The sequence below is a fragment of the Acanthochromis polyacanthus genome, chromosome 5, assembly GCF_021347895.1.
Source record: "Acanthochromis polyacanthus isolate Apoly-LR-REF ecotype Palm Island chromosome 5, KAUST_Apoly_ChrSc, whole genome shotgun sequence".
NCBI classification, from domain to species: domain Eukaryota; kingdom Metazoa; phylum Chordata; class Actinopteri; family Pomacentridae; genus Acanthochromis; species Acanthochromis polyacanthus.
In genome coordinates, this window is record NC_067117.1 from 31,841,284 (window position 1) to 31,863,259 (window position 21,976).

A 21,976-nucleotide genomic window follows, 5' to 3' on the forward strand; every position below is an offset into this window, starting at 1 on the left:
ACTTTCCGACAACTTTGTAAAACTTTCTCAGAACATTTTCACAACTGAAAAAAAAAAAATCTTGCTGGAATAGCTGTTTCCAGTTATTGTGCTAAGCTAAGCTAACCTTCTCCCCATAAACATTTCCCGATATGTTTAACAGTTTCTTTAAGGTTAGAGAAGTAGGGCATTGATGGAGCTGAAGCGACTCTATGTGGACTTCCTCCCGGATGAGTGAACTTCTCACCCTGTCACAAAGTGAGAAGTTCATCCAACCGGGAAGGAACTCGGATTAAAGGTTAAGCAAGGTCATTAAAAAAACAAGCGGTGAGAGAATAAAGAGGAACATAAGCAGTGTTGACAAAGATATGGCAGGAAATGACTAAAACAGGGTGTTTTTGCCTCCTCACAGCTAATATTTCCAATAAAAGACACTGGTATCAGAGCACTTTACAAGCTGCCCAATCAGGAACGGGAGGATTTAGCCTGTCATCAGAGACAATGGGAGGTGGCTGTCATAGCTGGTCGGATCAACACATTCAAATTGCCTCTCGGTGATTTCCTGTCATTACCGCACAAAGCACGGCTGTTAACCGGCTGTGGCATTAAGAATGAAATCACACTCTCATTCATTATGTAACGCTATGTTTGAAGAGGCATCGTGGCGCTTGTCTCGTCTGGCTTTGTCTCCACTTAAAGCCCACGTCAACTTGACTTCCTGCTCGCACACTGTCACAATGCAGCCTGTCAGGACACTGGAGCCAGCTGGAAGTGCATCATTTAAACATCCGTCTCTTCCATTCTTTGCGCTGTTTTTCCTTTCTTTGCAAGTATTTTTTTTTATTTCCATATCTGTCCTTCACTCTTTGCAACCTCTGTTCGGATCTCTGTTTGTTCTCGAGGTTTTTTCGCAGCGATCCGACAGCCTCGAATCTGAATGGGCATTTAAAAGGACATTAGTCGTTTAACAGCTGTAAACCAGTTAATTGCTAATGTAAACGGCGTACGTGGAGAATAGCTTGTTCACTGGAGGTCCTGCACCACGTCGCTTATCTATCACTGAAAATAGGGAGGCTTTAGGATGCCAGATGGGACGAGCTCGCTGTCTGTCAGCAAGCTGCCCATTCATTTGCAAACCTTCTATGCTGAGAGAATGTTATTTCAATATCATCGACTCGCTCACGCTCCATCTATGCCTCACTGAGTCGCTGCTCACTTTAAAGTCCAACTGCATTACATCTACATCGGCTTTCTGGACTGCATTTTATGTAACAAAGAGCAGAAAATGTGCAAAAATCAGACCTGCTCTTTAACTATTATGAAAAATATGGTTTAATACCCATTTCTGCACAATAAAGTGAATGCTTGTGGCTCAGGTAACTACGCATTGCAGCCATTGGAGTGTATAAGCACAAATCATTTGTAACATTATTTTTTTCTCGACTGCATTTAGATGCAACAAATTTGCTGGCTGAATCGCAGTCAGATTCAGTTTTTGTTGAGTTTTGTGAATGAATATATCTCCAAATTGAAGAATTACATCGGAATCGGAAGGAGAGGTGGTTGGGGTGGATGATGGGCATAGAAAGCGATCACCTTTCCCACCAGAGAAGGGGATTTGCATCATGAAAAGTACTTTGAGTAACAAAAGATCATGGTCTGCACTACAGTCTTTCAGTGAGACTCTGAGTGCCAAAACACAATCTGAAGATGCTTGACCACTGTGTTGTATTGATCTGTCCAAATAAAATAACTTGCTAAGGTTTGTGATGGGTCAAATGGGGATTCTGGCATAGCAGCTTAGGATGGTAGCCTGGATTCTTGAATGGATAGTGTACCATCTGAGGTTGCTGGATCCAGTACTTGGGTATCTTGGGTTGCTGGGGGTCCTTGGGCACCTTAGATTGCTGGGGGATCTTGGGCCACTGGGGAACTGCTGCTCTTTTGCTCATGTTCTAGTCACTACAAGTGGATGCAAGTCTGGATGTTGTACCAGACAAAAACAACATTGTTAGAGAATATAGTACTAATATGTTAGGTGTCAAGGAATTACTGACTTGCCAAATACTTTAAAGACCATTGTTACAAGAGCACAGTGTAGTGCCATTTCATCTATACATAATATTTTTTGATTGGCGGCAGATTTGAAACCAGACAAGATAGATCGGTCGTTCTTTTGCATATAAAATCTGGGGCGTTGCATTAACATTTCACTCATTCACCAGGTCTCAGAGCGCTTTTTCGTTGCAGTTATGGGTTTATAAAAATACCAATAAAATTTTGAAACGTGAAAAAAACAAAAATGATTTTAATGTTTTTGAGATTTTTTGCACTTTAAATCAATTTATTGCAGTAGTTAAGACATATGTCAATACATATTATTAAAACTTGGGATTTAAGGGTTATATTGATGTAAAGCAAATAGAAATACTCCAAAAAAAAATGCACTACAGTATGTAAAAATGTAAGAATATGTCCTGGCGGACTTTCACAATTGTAGGTCTTAAATAGAAACCATAATTCAATTGTCATTATTTGAAAACATCTTTGCTATTGCAGTTCCATTTTTGCTTTTTTTTTATTTTTTTAGAAGACGAGGTTGGACATAAACATACATCTGCACAAGTACGGTGTATTTTGCACTGACTGACAGTGAGAATGATATATAATATGATCTTTATGGTCATTATATTCAAGTTCAATGACATTTTCATGGCATTTCTTCTATACAGAGAGAGTAAATCCAATGTGTCTCCAGACGTCACCATCTTAACTCATTTTGAGCCGGGAATAATTCTCCCGCTATGTTTGGTTTGGATCTTGGCTCCACTTTGGGTCTCTTCTTTCTCTGTGTATCACTATGTATTTGGCACAGTCAGGATATTGACTTTCGCCACCAACAAACACACACAAATACACAAGATTTGCTTTGTGTTCAATCTCAACAAGCCCTCAGAGTGAAACTCAAGCTGTCTCTCACAAAGCAGTGAGCAACATTCGCCTCACCAGATTTGCCAACATCAGAGCTTCTCGCAGCTCTTCTGGTGTGAAGAGAGGCCTCGCTGCCGGTTCGGTAAAGAGAACGTCATTTGCATTATAATCTCAGCGAAAGAAATTGTAATTCATCAAACCTCTCGCACCCTCGCCGACGCGCCTGAAGTTGCTTTTGTACGGCGAGAAATTGTGCATTAAAGCAACAACCAAAGCCATTGTCCCAACGTCAGAGTATAACACACCGAAGAACCCCTCCTCCTCCTCCTCCCCTCTGCTGCCATATTGCTCAGTATAACAAATGAACACCTGCAGCCTTCACCTCCCCTCCCTCCCTCCCTCCCTCCCTATAGAATAGACCTCCTTTCCTGGCAGTCCATTTTTTACTCCTGACTTTTCTGGGTCGTCTCTCCAGCTCAGAAGCTCACCAGAGACCTCTCTCCTCCTTGTTCTCCCCTATTTCGCCTCCATTCTTTCTCATATCTTTGACAACAGCTCCATGCATCTCTCAGCCTTGTGTTTATATTTTTTTGGATCTACACATTATTACGTACATTCGCCAAACTCCCACGTCTTTTTCCACGACATCGTTTTCATTTAAATACCGCATACGCAGCATCACATGATTTATTCTGACTTGGAAATCTATTCTTCATATACATTCCTGCATGTGTCTGGCCTCCATGTGACTTGACAGCAAGAGGAAAACAAAAGATACAAGAGGAAGGAAGAGACCCGCTGAGTTGTTTTAATTTTTTAATCTTAACTTCCTCTCTCTGGTCGTCAACCTTCCCTCCCATCCCTCCATGGATGTGTCCTCCTGGTTGATGTATGATTAATATCCTCCTTCTTTCTCTTTGCCTTTCTTTCCTCCCTCCTCTCATCTGTCAGTCGCAGCTCTGCCTACATTTGTCTCCTGTGTCCTCGTATACTTCTTTTCATTTCGTTACTCCCTCATTTCTTCTCCTTCCCCTCCGATTCGTTGATGGCTAATGTCCCAGATCCTCCCTCAATAAGCAACATCTCATTACCTTGACTGCTTTATGACACCATAATACCTGATGCACACTCCTCTATTTCACCCACATATTTAGATGACACTCTCATTCATAACTTGAAAGGAAGGTGTCTTTGAAGCTGTACGAACTTGTTCGCATCACGTGAGAATCCGTACGATCAATCTGTTATGATCTGCACCATCACCTCAAATTAACAACTTAAGGAGCAAAAATCCTCAAATATGTTTCTCCTTTCGTGAGAACATTTGGTTCCTACCAGCAAAGATTTACCACGGCACAAAGAAGTCCATTAGTATCCCAGAGCAGCAGTAGCAGCACCAGGAGCGCCTGTTCTGTTTCTGTAATAGAGCTTTTTTTTGTTTTTTTCTCCATCTGATTAATGGGGACATCAGAATGAACAAGAACAAGCCTGAGAGGGGAAAAAAATCCACCCTAAAACACTTATTATTTTAATTTTTCTTTTGAAAAATGGCCAACCTGTTAAAAATGTATTGCTTTTGCTGGCCATTTTCCTTTGAAATTGCTTTGGAACAAGCTTTTTTAGAATCTGATAGTTGAAAATGTTCCATAGAAAAATGTAAGCTACGGCAACTACAGGTGCTCTATGACATGTAAGTATGTCAGAAATGTACTAAAGAGGTATGATTTTCAGTGAAAATGCTTTGATTTTTCTCTGTTTTGGACACTATGATGTTCCATGAAAGAAAAGCTCAGAAAAACTGATGCATTTCCATAAAGTTGGTACTTCCTTACCATTTTCCTACGCTGCTCTGTGAGTCCAAACCTGTCAATTCTGGTGAATACGATACTCTATCTAGCAGTTCAACCATAAAAAATGTTCATATACCACTAAATTGTTTACCCATTTGCATCGTGGTGACAAAAGTAATTGATGGCTCGATTATGTTCAGAGGTTTCGCTTCAAAAACGAGGATAATAGTGTATATTTTCAAAGAGCCTTTCCGGGAAGACGTTCAGTGTTGACTTCACTCACTTGTTTACATGAAAAATGACGCAAATATTTGCTTAGTAAATGAAAAAGATGGGTGGAAAGAGACGTTAAACTGCCCTTTCTTACCTCGTGCGCAAAAGTAGTAGAGCATCCATTTCAGAAAGTTTGAAAAATGACGAGTTTCATGCAAGGTAGGAAAGTCATAGAGGGTTTTCAAAGCTGCAGACTCACCCCTTTAGTATCATTTTGAATGCTTTTAAAAGAATAATATTCAAGTTCATGGGCATTTTTAATATTATAAATAATTTCTGCAGTAAGTCGCCATAATATGCAGCGGTAAGTTTTACAAAACTGCTGCACATGAAATACTTGTTACTGTTATTTTCACTCAACTGTTACGTGAAATCCACAGCTGACTGCAACAAGTGTACACTCAACCAGGAAGTGTGGAAAATCGCAACCACAACTGGAAGATGAGGGATTTTTTTACTGCCATAAGTGACTTCTGGAATCGAACTCTATTCATACAAACTCCATAACTTTTTTAGTCATTTCTCCTTAATGAGTGGCTGATTAAACATTCACTTTTCATATTTCACATTCACTGCTATAACGATCACCTCGTCTGTCGGTCTGTCACCTTCAATGGCGACACCTGAGCTGCTAGAAAACACAAACCCGAGGCTGTGTGAGTGTGATCATCTAGGAGACATGAGGACAGGTTGGAGTTTATGTCTCATTTGCTTAAATTTACAATCAGGGGACGGTAAAGGATAAAACCAGTTAAAACCTACGTTTTGATTTAAAGTTTACTTAACCTTGAAGCCTGACATTAACCGTGTAAATTCATTGTTATCCACAGCAAACACAACTAAAAAGATTAATTTATGATAGTTGTGAGTTTATTCAAGGCACTTCAATAATGTAGAGATCAACTTTAATCTTCTTTTATCTTTAAATATGCAGACAAGTGTTTACTAATCAGAAAAAGCTTTATTGCCAAGTGAGCTCGCACACACAAGGAATTGAAACTTATAGTTCTCACGAAAAGTTAGACAAGAACATAGCAACAGGGTTGGTAAGTAATATATATAAATTCTACTTATAAAATCTAAATATAACCACCTAAAAAATAGCAATCTAAAAAATCTAGATGTGCCAACGAAGAAGTACTACATAAAGACATAAAAATAGCTTCAGGCATGTTGCACATGATCTAGGAACAGGTGAGCAGATAATACTGAATGTCTTCCTGTGGTTTAATAGCTCTACTTATTATACAATGAACAAAAAGACTAATAGTGCAACTTGTATTGAAATAGGTAAGACTTGAAACATTCTTGTTTCACATGGGGAATTGGAACTGCAGTAATGAGGGGATCTGAAATTGAACTGCACTAATATTCTGCATTCAGTTCAGAATTGGGAATGCTTTGATGCTCTCTCGACTGTGTTGGAGTCCAAAGGGATTCTACTGTGTTGTAGTTTGTAAGGTTTAGGTTTTTTTACGAACCATCACAGTTTGTAATTCACTTTCACGAAGTTAAGTATATCCGTAGAAACTTGGTTAAGTTCTTCCATCAAAGCTACTTATAGTTCACAAGATCATTTGTTGTTTTCTGTTCCATATGCCCGGACTGAACTGGGTAAAAAAAATCTTTGCTTTGCACCTTTTTCATGGAAAATGTTACAGAAAGACTGGAAACTGAGTTAATCTCCTTCAGCGCTTTTAAATCCAAACTGCGAATTCTTGACATGCGCTCGTTTTTCAAAACTTGCTTGTAAATTTAATCTTTCGACTTGCTAGTGTTTTAACAGTGTAATTTTGTAATGATGTTTTTTATTTGCTGCTGTCCATCTTGGCCAGGACTCCCTTGAAAAAGAAGTCGTCAATGTCAATGGGATTTCTCCTGGTTAAATAAAGGTTAATAAATCAATACTCATTTCGTTTGGGAAATATGTCATGGTTTGGGCTAAAACATGACCCTTTTACAACATACTTCAAGCTTCTCCATTTTCTAGGTAACCAGGGTGACAAATCCCGCCCTATTTAATATGTGATCGATTAGCTGAACAGGAGTAGCATAAAGGGATTTTTAAAAAATCGCAAAAAGACATGCTGGTTAGAAAAGGATTTGGGATACGTCACAAACAAACACAATCAAGTAAAAGGTGAAGTGAGGTTGATACAAATGCCATTTTAGAGAACCTGGGTTGCATTAGTTCTACAAGATGCCACTATTTTACCAACTCCTGAGCTGTGTCCATGTAAGATCCACAAGTGAGAGCCAGTTTGTGATGTGGCTGATATTTTATGAGGCTGAAACTGAAAAGCTATGTCACCTGTTAGTTTATCTGGCCCTGAAAGTTAAAGATTAAATTTGCTTGATGTGTGTACAACTGTCACTCTGTTATATTGGTATATTGTGTACCATAATTTCCCATCAAGAACTCTTGCAAAGTATCTCAAATAAACTGATTCAACTTCTATTACAAATCACTATTTTGCCCAGTTAAACTGACCTCTACTCTGCTTTGTGATTGAGTGTTATGACTTGTAAAATCCTGCATTTGTAGTGGCTAATCTTGAATAAATTCTAATGTACAACAAGACTTGTAACTACCTGGTATTTTTTATTAGCTGATGTGATTCTTTACTGCTGTTAGAACACTGTTCCTGCCTGTCTTGTCGGTGAAATACATTTAAATTAAACTGGAATGAAAGGAGAAGACAAATGAAACAAGGACAGCGGGGGATGGAGCGGAAAGAAAGAAAGGGAAAACAAGAGGTAAAGCAATTAAAAGCCAATCTGAGGTGGAAAGACGGAGTTAACCTGCAAACAGGATTTTCAAACCGCAGCGTAAAAATGGGTCTGAGAGAGAGGGAGAGCTGGAGAGCGAGAGACAATGAGTCAGAGAGGAGGAGAGAGAGAATTAACCTGCAATCAGGCCTCTATTTAGCTGCAGTCAGCCACAATCAGGAGCCATATTAGCATTTAATTAGACTGAGAGCCACAAACCACGGCCTGCCGCTCCGCTCTGATTACCTCATACACTGCTTTCATATCTGTGTGTGTGTGTGTGTGTGTGTGTGTGGAGTCTTACCTGTGTATTTGTGTGCAAATACAACCACAAATGGTGTTTAAATTTATCTGTCTAGACCGGAATACCTGTATTTGTGAATGCATGAGCGATCAAACCGGTGTTTCGGCGCGAGATTGAGCGTTCCCGCGGCGCTCACACCGATGACGGATCGTGAGGTGGTTTCTCTACATGTTTGATGCGTCGATGCTGTGTTGACGGAGGCACCCGAAGGAATAAAAGAGCATTGGCAAGCTATAATCTGTGTTGAGTGCTGAAAAAACTGAGTCACACCTTCATACAGGTGATGCCGCGCTTCATCATGCTGCCTGGTGTCAGTAAACAAACACACACCTTGGAGGCAGGTGAAAGTGTTAGTACAGTTTGGCGAGCGTCCTTATACACTATTTTCCCAAATTTTGGAATAGAATAGAATAGAATAGAGGGCTGCACAGTGAAGTAGTGGTTAGCACTTTCGCCTTGCAGCAAGAAGATCCCCGGTTCAAATCCCGGGGTGGGCCTGGGATCTTTCTGCATGGAGTTTGCATGTTCTCCCTGTGCATGCGTGGGTTTTCTCCGGGCACTCCGGCTTCCTCCCACAGTCCAAAAATATGCTGAGGTTAATTGATTACTCCAAATTGCCCGTAGGTGTGAATGTGAGTGTGATTGTTCGTCTGTATATGTAGCCCTGTGACAGACTGGCGACCTGTCCAGGATGTCCTCTGCCTTCGCCCGAGTCAGCTGAGATAGGGTCCAGCGACCCTAGTGAGGATAAAGCGGTGTGTAGAGAATGGATGGATGGATATAGAATAGAATCACTTTATTTATCCCCAAAGAGAAATTCAGTGATGATACAATGATAAAAAGAAATTATAACAATAAATGAATGAGTCTTTGGAATAAAAAGGACGTTTTTGCATCATTTTATTTTTCTGCCAAGGAGGTGGGGCCTCAGCCGAGTTATGGGATGATCAGCGTTGGTTTGTCTGTCTGTCTGTCTGTTAGCAACATCGCTCAAAAACGGACTAACAGATTTGAATGAATTTTTTAGGGAAGGTCAGAAATGACACAAGGACCAAATGATGAGATTTTGTCAGTGATGCAGCTTATAATCTGGATCCACGGATTTGTTAAGGATTTCTGTATCATTGTGAGACAGCGACAGGGCGTCACTGTAACCATGACAACAAGTGAACACTACATCAGCTGCCTGCTGATGATCACATGATTGTGATCCTACTACAAATGGACCACTGTGGACTTATCAGGACTTATCTGTCAGAAATGATACAAGGAACAATTGATTAAATTGTGGCGGTGTTTCTGAGTCCCATAAATTCCCACCACCTGCTAGATATTTAAGTCGCGCAATTCGGTATCTGTGCATCATGTACACATGCATAACACATGCCTGTGCTCAGTGCAAGGTCATTTTGTTTGTGGATACTTCTATATTAAATGGCCACATTCTATGTTGCTGTGATTTCTGACCATCAAAAACTAATGACTTGAAAAAAAAAATGCTGCATTTCTGACAGTGTCATATGGGGGAATGAACACACTTGGCGGAGTACTGTGCTCTCTGAGTGCTTCTGTAGTTTAGTATGCCATCCAAAATGTCATAAAAACGTCATAGTTACTCTACCAATCAGGTGGAGCCACGGCAGAATTATGCGACAATTGATGTATGTTTGTCTGTCTGTTAGCAACATTACTCTAAAATGATTTAACAGATTTAGATAAACTTTTCAGGAAAGGTCACAAGGACCAAGTGAATAGCGCTTATAGTCTGGATCCACAAATTTTTAAAAAGATTTTAGCCGTCGGAAATGATACAGCGACTGAGCAGCTTTTGGTGAAGTACTGCGCTCTCTGAATGCTTTTTCTACTGTCGTGCGTTTATTTCGTAGCTCAGAAACCAGTCAGTGCAGCCGACTGCTGCAGAAATCTAACAAATAAATTTTGCTGATGGGGAGCTGCTGTCTCTGTCCACCACATTCCCAGCAGATTGCTAATGTCCAGAGTGTTGCTGTATTATTATTACATTCTATTTCTGCAGGAGCAGCTCACGTCTCTGTGGAATTAAATTTACTGAGGAATGTCCACATAAAACTAATATTTAAACCTGTGTTAACTCAGCAGTTCCAGAGCAACATCAATCATTTGGAGTCATGTTTCTGTCCACCTGGTGAATGTAAAACCAATATCCACTGTCTTTCATCTCTATTTTTGGCCTCTGCGAACTCCTGGGGGAAATATGTGGTTCTTCAGCTTCTAAATGTTCCAGCATGTCCACCAGATAGTCTGTCTGCTGGTTAATGCTGATCAGGTAGTCGGTTTTTAAGCCTTTTTGCTCTTAAAAACAGCCGCTGAGCTGCGGTTTAAGGTGAGATTTTGGTGTGAGACTCGTCACTGTAACCAGCCTTTCACCGCAGCTTCCACACTGTCATTTGATGAATTGTTTTTAAAAATTTATTTCAACCACTTTAAAAAAAAAGTGTTTTACTTATTGATGACTGTGTCTCAACATTGGGTGGTCTCATTAGTGTGTTTCAGTTTTTCCTTTCAAATTCTTCCATTTACCAGCGTTGTGTCTCACTGGGAATCGAACTGAACAAAAGTAATTATTTGTGTGTGTTGCTGAGAAACAGCAGGTGGAAGTGGTGTGCATGATGTTTCTAAATTCTCAGAGCTTTGGGTGAAGGGCTTGGTTTGAACGAGTTGCTGCATGTCTTGGTTTGAAAATGACCTTGGTTTAACATGAAAATAACCACAACCACTTCTTTTAGCCAAGAAGACTGTGTTAAAAGTCACAAAAGATGTTGACCATGTCTTTTTACATATTTTTATACCATTATTACAGAAATGTTGGTGATACAACAGCAGCACTTTAAGCTCTGCAAAATCACTGGAGAAGATATTAAGATAGTCAGAATAAAGAGTATCTGACAGGCATAATAGACTTCATCTCTCAGGTGGGCAAACATTTGCATCTAATGGTCACAGTGCAACATACACTACCATTCAAAAGTTTGGGGTCACTTAGAAACGTCCTTATTTTTGAAAGAAAAGCATTTTTTTTCAATGAAGATAACATGAAATTAACCAGAAATACAGTGTAGACATTGCTAATGTGGTAAATGACTATTCCAAATGGAAACGGCTGATTTTTAATCTCCATAGGGGTACAGAGGAACATTTCCAGCAACCATCACTCCTGTGTTCTAATGATACATTGTGTTAGCTAATGGTGTTGAAAGGCTCATTGATGATTAGAAAACCCTTGTGCAGTTATGTCAGTACGTGAAAAAAAGTGTGAATTTTCATGGAAAACATGAACTTGACTGGGTGACCCAAACCAAAAGGTTCCCAATTTTGCATTAAGTCCACTTCTAGGTTGGGATGAGATGCCTTCGAGTAAACTCAAATGATATCGCTTTCGAAGTTTAGAGTCTATTGAAGAAACATTCCCACAAACCTCGCTAATAATGAAGACCCGATTTAGGCGACCTTGTACTTCAATGGAGTGAACAACAAAATTAACAGAATCTATTGACATGCAGTGAAGATGCAGTTGAACACCTTTCCCAGTTTGTAATAATTCTCTTGCACTCAGACTCCTGGGAAGCCAAAGTTTCTCATTGTGCGCCTTTGTCTTTTAAAGTCGAACCTGTAGTGACTACTTCTGGTTGTCACTTTCAATCTCGCTGCACTGTGATTTTCACCTGTAACCCACTTCTAACAGTGATGCCATGGTTTACTGTAGAGGCTTCAGAGGATCCACTCAAATCCTGAGACCTGACACTCACCCACAACCCTTTACAGCTTCATAATCCATGTTTTATATGATTAGTTGGGTTCTGGTTCATTTTACTACCACAGGTTTGGAATCCGTTCAACATTGTGTGTAAGACCTGAGGGGATGGCCATGATCAGACAGCTTATCATGATGGAAATGTTGTGTGTGTGTGTGCATTGGAACAACATCATGTTGGCAGCCATGTTGCAGTCAATAAGCAATCATTATTATTGCTCAAAAGGGCAAACATTATTTTATTATGCAACAAAATTGCAAAGCTGATACTAAACAAGTTTGTCGCGTGTCACCACCACAGAAAGTGTAGTTTAAATCTGAAGTAATGTGTGATTTAGAAGGAGGGGAATAACCAGAAACATAGATGTATTTTACCCACTTTCTTAACCAAGGGGTTGAATTCTATAATGGTCAAGAGAGAAGGCTACTAACGTCGAGTTAGGTAAGACAAAAGGTTTTGGGTGTTTCTGAAACGTTTTTGCGCAATCAGCTCTGACATTGTCTGGTTTCCGGTCTGGTGGTTCGGAACTGATCCCAGCTTTTAAATGATAATACAGGTACTTATGAGTGCTACATCTCCAGGTCTTTTTTCTTTTGGGCACAGATTCTTTGACCCACGAAGACCTCCAGTGGACTCACACCTTCAAGTTAACGTCAACATCATGAAGAAGTTAAACCTCTCGAGTTAAGAAAAGAAGCCGCTAATTGATTCCGTCACGGTGTTATCTCTACTGCTAGCTGCAGAATTTGTCATATTAAAAGGTGCAGCTCAAATTTCTAAATGTCGAAACACCAGGCGAAAATGTAGGACGTAACATTTGACATTGTGTTAAATGAGCACAACATGAGCTTATGCACACATTTACAGTTAAAGCCACACATTCATCCAATTATGTTTTAATATACATACAGCGTGCCTTTATCCTTTAAGTCATTTTCTATAGGACAGATAATCCCGTGCTGCAGTTTTTCAGACAGGATTAGTGTAACAGGAAATCAGGAGTAATGCAATGTAGCAATAATACCAGTTGGGAGCAAAAAGCATTACATCATCTGATGCATCCAATTTTAAGGGAATACTTGATCCTACGACAATCTCATCACAGACAGCGGACATAACCGCACAGGTGTGCACAGGCTGCGTCCACACACGCACACGTATGCACACACACACACACACACACATGCATCATCAGAAGCATTTATCAGTCGGAGTGAGACAACCTGAAATCTGGAAATACACCAGAGTTTCTGATGTGTCGTATGGGAAATAATGATAAGACTGCATCTAAGACTTTGATCACTAGAGATGCGTAATATTCTATCATGTTGGCTTCAACACAGTGATATTTAAGAGGATTTAATCTCCTTCCATCAGTTCTCTATGTGTGTATTATATATATGAACAGTTATTGTATATAGTCAGTGACAGTCTGAGAACCTGATGTGACCACACAAAACCATGAACCATGTAGCAAACATGAAAGTACAACAACTATATGAAGACATGCAACACATAAAGTACATATTAGACATACAGAGGTGTCTTTAACTTTGTTAAATGCCAACACTGTCTGCAAAGATTTCCATTTATCCGATGCTGGTATTTCCTAAAGTGGAAATCAGTGTCATTGATTCATATGTCATTTTATCTTTTCAGTGTTTGCTCCATAAAATGTCAGAATACTTGATAATGCCCTTCACAGATTCTCAAAGTCCACTATGGCGTTTTCAAATCTCTCCCTCTGTGTCTTTTTGGCATTTCTACTTGATAAATGACTTCCACCTCTTATCGAGACCACTGGCAGTTCATTTTCTGTGGGGATGAATAATCCATTAATCAGCTAATTGTTTCAGTGCTAAATGCTGGCAAGTCACATTGGATCTAGCATTTAAAATGTTGTCAACTAAAAATGTGCCTTTTGGGTGTTGGAATCTCTATAAAAAGATCAAAATAAGCAACACATGATGTGCACGAGTTGGAATGAGTCTGTCTGAAAAGTCATGTCAGATTTACATAATTTCTGACTTGTGGCATCAGTTTTCCAGCAGACAAGAGATAAATAATGTGCCTTGTGGTCCTTGTTTTCAGTCTTGCTTTGGCTGAGTGTGTGCATTCACTCCCACTTACCTCCATCGTCTTCGTCGAAGGAGTTCATACAAGGGAAGTAGATGGCAAGGGCCTCAAAAGACGCCGACAGACTGATGCGGCTCTGCGATCTCTCCATGTAGAGGCCCGCCGTCGGGCCCGGGTCGGCCGGCTTGGCCAAGCGCGGCTGGGCATTCTTCACGCGGAGCACGGCTCGCGGCGTCTTGGATGGCTGTCAGCTGCCCCCCACGGCAGATCCACCTCACCCCGAAAAGAAGAGTCAAGAGAGGAACCTCCGGAACGCTCACACCGATCGAGATCGGCGCAGAAAACTTTACTTGCAGCAACCGGCAGCACAAGTTGAAAGAAAGACTCTGATGTTCCTCTTTCTCTGTATGTCAGATGAGATGCAACCTCCACGGGTGCAAAAACATCCTAGAAAGAACAAAATTGTGTTGCGAGACAGAGTAAGTTTCTCACTACTGATGTGGAGTCTAATGAATGATATATTTCTTCTCTATCTGTGACTGTGTGCTGCAGTGTTGAATCTCTCTTTTCCTGTCATCTCTCCTCTAGTGCTTGGCCTCTTGTTTGCTGACACTTGTGCTCATCCTCCTCTTCATCCCTTTCTTGTCCTCAGAAGTCGAGGTGAGACTCACTGATGTCTGTCGCTGGATCTTTCCTGTGTCTTCGTACCGATAAAACCTGATCTCGCTCTTTCTGTTTCACTGCGAAACTCTCTGAACTCTGCACTCTGCATGTCAGTCTACACGTCCTCCTCCTGCTTGTGCATTCAGAGCCTAGTCTTCTTTAGATCCCGATGATGGAAGGAAGATGGGAGGAGACGCTGGTGGTAGAGGTGATCCTGACACCCAGCGTGAAACGTGTTGCTCTCCGACTGACTCAAAGCTTCTGGCTTCTGTCGCTCAGTGCTGTTATTTCCTCCCGCTTTGGACGGAGCAGAGGCATTTCTTTCAAGCAGAGTAACTGACTTTCAAAAGCCCAGGAGATGCCAGCTGTGGGAGCCAATCTGCTTCGTTTCCACACGCAAATCAGCTGGGGGAACATCAGTTTGCAGCAACAATTTGCAACTGAGGGCAATCTGTTGCTTCTGTTTTAGCGGTGTTACAGTCAATGTTCTGCTGTGGCTGTTGCAATAATCTCAGTGTTGTGTTCCTGTCAGCGAAGGTCTGTCGACTTCTTGCCTCCTCCGTCAGTCCTGTGTTGCTCTGATGCCGATGCTCCACTGACTGTCTGCTCCGAAAAGATGGGAAAAGGACCGAGAGAGAGAGCAAGAGATGGTGTGACAGAGAGAGAGAGAGAGAGAGAGAGAGAGAGAAAGGAAGGCTGCACTGTTTAACAGCTTGTGTCTGACTGGACTCATTCACCAGCGAAGCTGCATGGAGAGAAAGGCACAGCGGGAGGGGAAGGGAGGGAGGATGTAAGGGGGAGAGGGGAGGGAGGCGTGGAGGGAGAGCAGACTGTTGCTGACAGACTGACCAATCAGAATGCCAATAAAGGAATACGGGCGGGGCTTGTGGGACAGTCGAGGCGATGCAGGGCAGAGCAAGTTGTTGTGTGTCCCAAATCATCAGAAATCCAGGAAGATAAGAGCCGGGATATCTTTTTTCTTCAAGGACGTTCAGTGAAGTACATTTCACCACAAATCTGACTGTTTTTCAGATAACCTTCTTCCACAAAGACACAACTTAAAATGCCCAACAAGTTGATGATTGTGTTTCATTCTTTGGGTTCATGATGAGAAACCATAATCAAGTTATGTTGTCTTTCCAACACTAATGCCACAAGTCAAGACAACTCATTATAGTTCATATGATACATTTAATACAACAGCTGTTGATCCAGAGTGCTTTGCAACATATGAATAGGATTGGTGGGGATGTCCTGGTATGTCAACTGGTTGAGCGGACAAACCTTAAACGAGGGCTATAGTCACTGACACAGTAGTCATGGGTTCGAGTTCAACCCATTGCCCATTGCTGCAGGTCCTCCCACTTTCCCGTCTCACTACATTGTCCTATATAATTTAGGCTAAAAGGCGGCGGGGGGGAATAGGATGAGTGTTGCAAATTTAGGTAAGTTAAGATCAAGATTAAGAGACTTCTACATGCACTGCCATTCAAAAGTTTGGGGTCACCAGGACAATTTCATGTTTTCCATGAAAACTCAAACTTTTATTGATGTGCTAACATAAGAGTTTTCTAATCATCAATTAGCCTTTCAACACCATTAGCTAATACAATGTAGCATTAGAACACAGGAGTGATGGTTGCTGGAAATGTTCCTCTGTACCCCTATGGAGATATTCCATTAAAAATCAGTTGTTTCCAGTTAGAATAGTCATTTACCACATAAACAATGTCTAGACTGGTTTTGTGATTAATGTTACTGTCATTGAAAAAACTGTATTTCTTTAAAAACTAAGGACATTTCTAAGCGACCCCAAACTTTTGAATGGTAGTGTATATCATTACTGAGTAAAGTCACAGTGTATAAACAGCAGGAGAATAGGGTCGCTGTGGACTATTCCATTTCATCACTGTCCCATGAACACCACGCATGGCAGGGGCGTTGTGGTTTTGCTCAGTTACAGAATAGAACTGGAGCAGGTTGGTTCAGGAGCGGTGCCAGGATCTGTTAATTGGCACATCTGTGGTGCTTTGACTAATCAGTTTATGCAGTAGCTTGCTGGAAGCAGGGTCTGCCATTCTGAGTCCAACCAGACCACGAGACCCAGGTAGCAGTCCTAGGAAAGGGTCGTTTTGTTCCAAGAAGAAACTGAGTTATGTTCGGTCTTGGCAGCAATAAACTCTGCTTCAGAATTCACCATCTGTGTGTGTGTGCGCTGAGGATAACCTGCAGTAGCAGTCTTGTGCTACATCACGTATCGCCTAAATTACTGATTTTCAACTTTCTAAAGAGCGAAAGTCTGAAGTGCTTCTGCTTCTTACGCAAATAAACTATTTAAAATTCATTGAAACTGCTGAAAATGCATCACAATGCCTGAACACAGGACCGAATGGCTGCTCTCCAAATCACACTTGTTCTTTTTACTTAAAGTACATACTACAGCTGCTGTCACAGAGTACGTTGTGCTTCATGCAGTATGCATAAGATTAGGACATACAACCTCGTCTTAATATTGCACCTTAAGCTTTGATCATTGCAGTCTGTGGTGTGAAATGAGCTGTCATCTGTGCTTTCATGGCGGCTCAAGCTTGTTTATCCTCACACAACACACTGTGGTACAGCTGTGCATAGGACTGTGGGTCAGAATGGTGGGAAAAGTATGCCAACTTGAAAACTTCAAAATCCAACTCGTTGGAGCCTGTATTTCTTGCATGCGACTTTTGACAGCTTATGCATTGGGTCTCAACAAATCTTTTTCTGGAATGACACATTAATATAAAATGGTAGTATGGATTTTGGAACACACCCTATTTCTTAGTTTATGTAATTCAATATAAACTTTGGCTTTAAAATGTATCAAGTCAAAAAGCAAGCTAAAGTGCATGATAATATATTACTACAAGCTTCTGATTGGAATCTGAATCAGACAAGTGGTCCATTCCATGTGACATAAGTCATTGGAGGAGGATTTGTCAAGTGACTGTGATCCAACCAAAATCATCTGGATGTAACAACAAACAAACAGGGCACTGGTTGCCGATCAGCAGCCACACAATAAAGAAATTCATGTGTTACCCAACATCTCAACACTTTATACAAAAAGTAACACTTCAGTTGGCCTATTATCTTTCTGTTCACAGGAGGGTTTCTAGCTGTCCTTTCAGAACTGTGCAGGAAGAGCCAAAACCAGGATGTTCTTCAACAAGAACAAGTTACAGCAACAACAGAAGGTTGAAGAATTAGTGCAAAGTGATTGACTGACGATCAGAATGATGGTGGACTTAATGGGATTTACTGAAGAGTTGGTCTGGACCATCTTTTTTTGGACAATTCTGAATGAGGGTTTTCTTTGGAGTGGGGAAAACTGACATTTCCCACTGGAAGCTCTTCTGCCTGATCTCAGGTTAATAGTAGAAGATCTCATCTACAGTGATGAACATCCCAGGACACATCCACACAGCAGGTCTTTTGGTCTTTGGAAAGCAGTTTTCGCACCAACTTCATGCAAATCATCCAATAAGATGGTCCAAAACGACTCCCTCTTCAACTCCAGTTGTTCAGCTAACATTGTGATCATCAGTCTACAGTAACGCCACACCAGCTGCTTGACCTTCTGGATGTTGCTATCAATTCTTGTTGTTGAGGGACATCTTGTTTAGGCTCGTTCTGCCCCATTCTGAATCTCTTGTGTAACTAGCACTAACATGTACAGGACATTGTTTGCTCCTGGTACACATCCTTCAGCATGACAAAGATTTGTGCTGGAGTTTTTCCCAAGTTCAGCAAGAATTTGATGTTAATCTAACGCTCAAGGCCCGCTCCAGTTCCTTTACCTTCTTGATGTTGCCATCAGTTCTTGTTGCTAAGGGACATCCTGTTTTGGGTCATTCTGCCCCATTCTGAACCTCTTGTGCCACTCGTAGAAACGTGTACAGGGCATTGTTTGCTCTCCTTACAAATCCTGCAGCATGACAAAGATTTCTGCTGGAGTTTTTCCCAAGTTTGTCAAGAACTTGATGTTTATGTAACCCTTAAGGCCCGCTCCAGTTCCTGAACCTTCAGGATGTTGCTATTAGTGCTACTGTAGGGCCCTTTCTTCTCCAGGTGTGACTTAGTGTCGGTGATCCACCACTCTGATTCCAGCCTCATAGCAAGCTGGGAAATGCAAAAAGAGAATTCCCCCTTGCAGGACCAGTAAAGTATAAAACACAGCATGCCCATATCTTGTTGTGCACACAAATATACTGCAAACTAACAGAGAGCGCTCTAATCTCAGAAACAAATTTGTGTTTCTGTGATATCACTTTAAATTAACATTCAGTGAAGCCAGCAAATGCAGGACCAATAAAGTCAGTGGTGAGCATTCAGTTCTGACTGTTGAAAATGCCCCCTCCTCTGAAGAATACTTTTTAATTATAATGTTCTCCCCTGTTAGTATTTATTAGTCTCCCTCTGAGTTCTCTTCCTGCTGCAATTATTCCTCCATCTTTCTCACCTCTTCTTCCCTTCCTTTGAGTCCGACTGTCTTTGTCTCCACGGCGTTCACTCCCTCCCTCCGTTTGTCTTTCTGTCTGTGCAGCAGAGAGCGAAGGAGGGAGCAGATACACTGTGTAATCAACGCTGCTTCACAGGGTTCCATTCATCTCTCTGCTTCCATAGATAGAAGCCATAGGGGACGGACAGACACACTCGTACTTACACACTAAATGAGAACAAACAAACACTGACACGCCGCCCAAAGCCAAGACATACAAATACACAACTGCACACAGAAAAATGTGAATCATTTCATGTTTTTCTTTTATTTTTTGTGCGTAACCACAACACACTGGTGGATAAACTAAATATACTTCAAATGTGCACACACATAAATGATCAAGTTGTTTATGCGTTAAACACCAGAGTTCATTCCACAATGTCACACAGACAAATGACTGGTCAGAGAACAATGGGTTACTAATATATCACATTGCATTTATGAAAATGTCACAAGTGGCAACTCTGATCAGAGCAGCTCCTGTAAACACACTGATTAAAGAAAAAAACCAGCCTTCTGGAGAGGCGGTCCTTTGCTAAAAAGTGAGTTTCACATAGTTAATTAATCTTATAGGTAAACTTTGTAATTAGCAGCCTCCGTTAAGGGATGTGATGAAGTACAATAAATGTTTCAAGCTGACGGTTTTCTTCAACCTTGTTTTTTTTCTTTTTTTGCCAGCCGAGAACAATCCTTTCCTCTCCGTTCAGACTTTTTTCTTCAACAATTTGATTAGAAAAAGTAATTTTTTCCCTCCGCCCTCCACTGCTTCCACCATCTGCCATCAATAGAAGTGTTTGCTCTTGAGAAAAGTTCATTCTACTTCTTAGTAAATTTTCCTCTATTTCGACCCAAACAGCAATCCTGCTATTGGTTAGGTGTGGGCTTAAGTTTATTTTCCCATGACTACACATCATTCTTATATATATAGTCTGAATGACAAAATGCCAACATTTTGACTAATGGTGGGATGCAATTAAAAACATTATTCAAATTAATTAGAGGCGTTGTAATTATTTCATTGTGATTAATGGCAATTAGCAAATAGCAATACTTGAAACAATAAGTAAAGTTTTTCAATTCAAACAAAATTTGGTTGAAGACTGAATCGCTGATTAGACATATACATGAACTTAAACTACAAAAATGTTTATGTTTCATTCATATTTATTTGCATTTTCCATCTGTCTGCTACACTGATTACTGCAAACTTAAAGTGCAATTACAGCGATTAGATTTAACATGTTAAGACTTTTTGTAAACTCAACCACTTTCAGTGTCTTGAAAAGCGGTCTATTATGGGATGGCTACAACCAGAACTGTCATAGCTAAAGGTACAGGTACATGTCCACAGGATCCAGGTCAATTTCTTGCATTGTCTATGTGAAATGCACCACATTGCATGCTGGTTGCATTGCGGCGCGTCACCCCCGGAGCTCATTTGCATAAAGTAGTTTCATTTCTAAAAACACAGCGCGGGGAGCGGAGGTCCAACGCATCGTGAAACTTTCGTTGAACATCTAAACTAGCTGCTGTTGAACTAAAACGAGGACAGATTCAGCTGCTTATTTCTCGCCTCAAATTCTTTCAGAATTACTTTTTCCTGCACTGTTTTTGTAATAAGAGAGAAAGTTTGCAACCAAGCCGCCATGTTGCTCTGATGTTTTTACCAGACTGAAGGTCTGAAGGACAGTCATGTGACCATCTAGTGACACTAGTGGCAGGCAAAAAAAAAAGCATCCCTGTGGACACGTAGCTTTGGATCTCGTGTCTGTGCTCGCAGCAACGTGTTTTGCATTGAGATGATACCGTTGGCTAGAAGTGCTGCGATGATCAGAAAACTCTTTGTTGCACAATTTGAACACAACCAGGCTTTTATCCAAGCTGCTATTGGGAAGATTTTTAAAAGAAAACTTTCCACCCAACTAGCTCAATGCGGTCTTCCTTCGCTGTTCGCCAAACTTCGTTGTGCGCTGACGTCACTCAGTGCATCCTGTGCAAACAGACTTTAGGTTTATTACAACCCTCTACTGGGCTGGAGTGTTCATCAATTGTTGAACTGAGAAAGTTGTGATTAAATGTGTTATTTTAAAAGTCCCAACCCTAATTTTGACAATTTATTAACTCAACTATGCTAGGTATCCCATGTCTGAAAAGGGCTTTAGTGGTAATGTAGTGTGTTAAAAGTCTTGAAACATCTAGATATGTAATAATGAAATGGTTATGATGCACTAACTATGTTCTTTAATTAAGAGAAATATTCCATTGTTTAAGTCGAACTGTATTTGGAGAGTAGCCTAGCCGCGCTAGACAACCCATGGCAACGAATTTAATTCTCTGACATTGTGGGTCTAGTTACCCTCCATAAGGCTTGAGGCTGGATTCTCCTAAAACTGGCCGGACCAATCACCATGAAGTGTAGAGTCAGAAGGCGGGCGTAACGTAGTGACGACAGAGGCACGACGATTCTGACAGAAACAACCGGCGCACAATAAACAGTTATCTTTCGACTCGGCTTTGGCCACAGCCCTTAAAGATTTGAAGCTAAAATTCAACTTGAAAGATAAACAAAGGACGGCACTGAAGTGTTTCATTGAGAAGAAAGACGTATTTGGACTTATGCTGACGGGATATGGCAAATCCTTAATACACCAGTTGGCTCCGCGGCTCCGCTGGTTGGGAAGCTAATGGGACTTAGCCACAATCCGCCGGTGCTCTTGGAACTACGTCAGCCTATTCGTTGGGTTGATTGGTTGTATACCTACCCAATTGCTGCAGAGGGATTTGACAGACAACCTTTTAGCCCGCCTCCCTCCCTGTCGAGCTTCCCTAGACCCTTGTGCCATCAGAAACATGGCTGTAGCGT

At 41.0% G+C, this 21,976-nt stretch overlaps 1 protein-coding gene across 1 annotated transcript in view; it reads right to left on the reverse strand.

Annotated features, from left to right (window-relative positions):
* Positions 1-15,317, reverse strand: part of rims4 (regulating synaptic membrane exocytosis 4) — a 50,781-nt gene extending 35,464 nt beyond the window's left edge. The window contains exon 1 of the mRNA XM_022208401.2: positions 13,968-15,317. Within this exon, the coding sequence (XP_022064093.1) occupies positions 13,968-14,064 (97 nt within the window). The 5' untranslated portion in view covers positions 14,065-15,317. The remainder of the gene's footprint in view (positions 1-13,967) is intronic.
* Between the last annotated feature and the right edge of the window lie 6,659 nt (positions 15,318-21,976).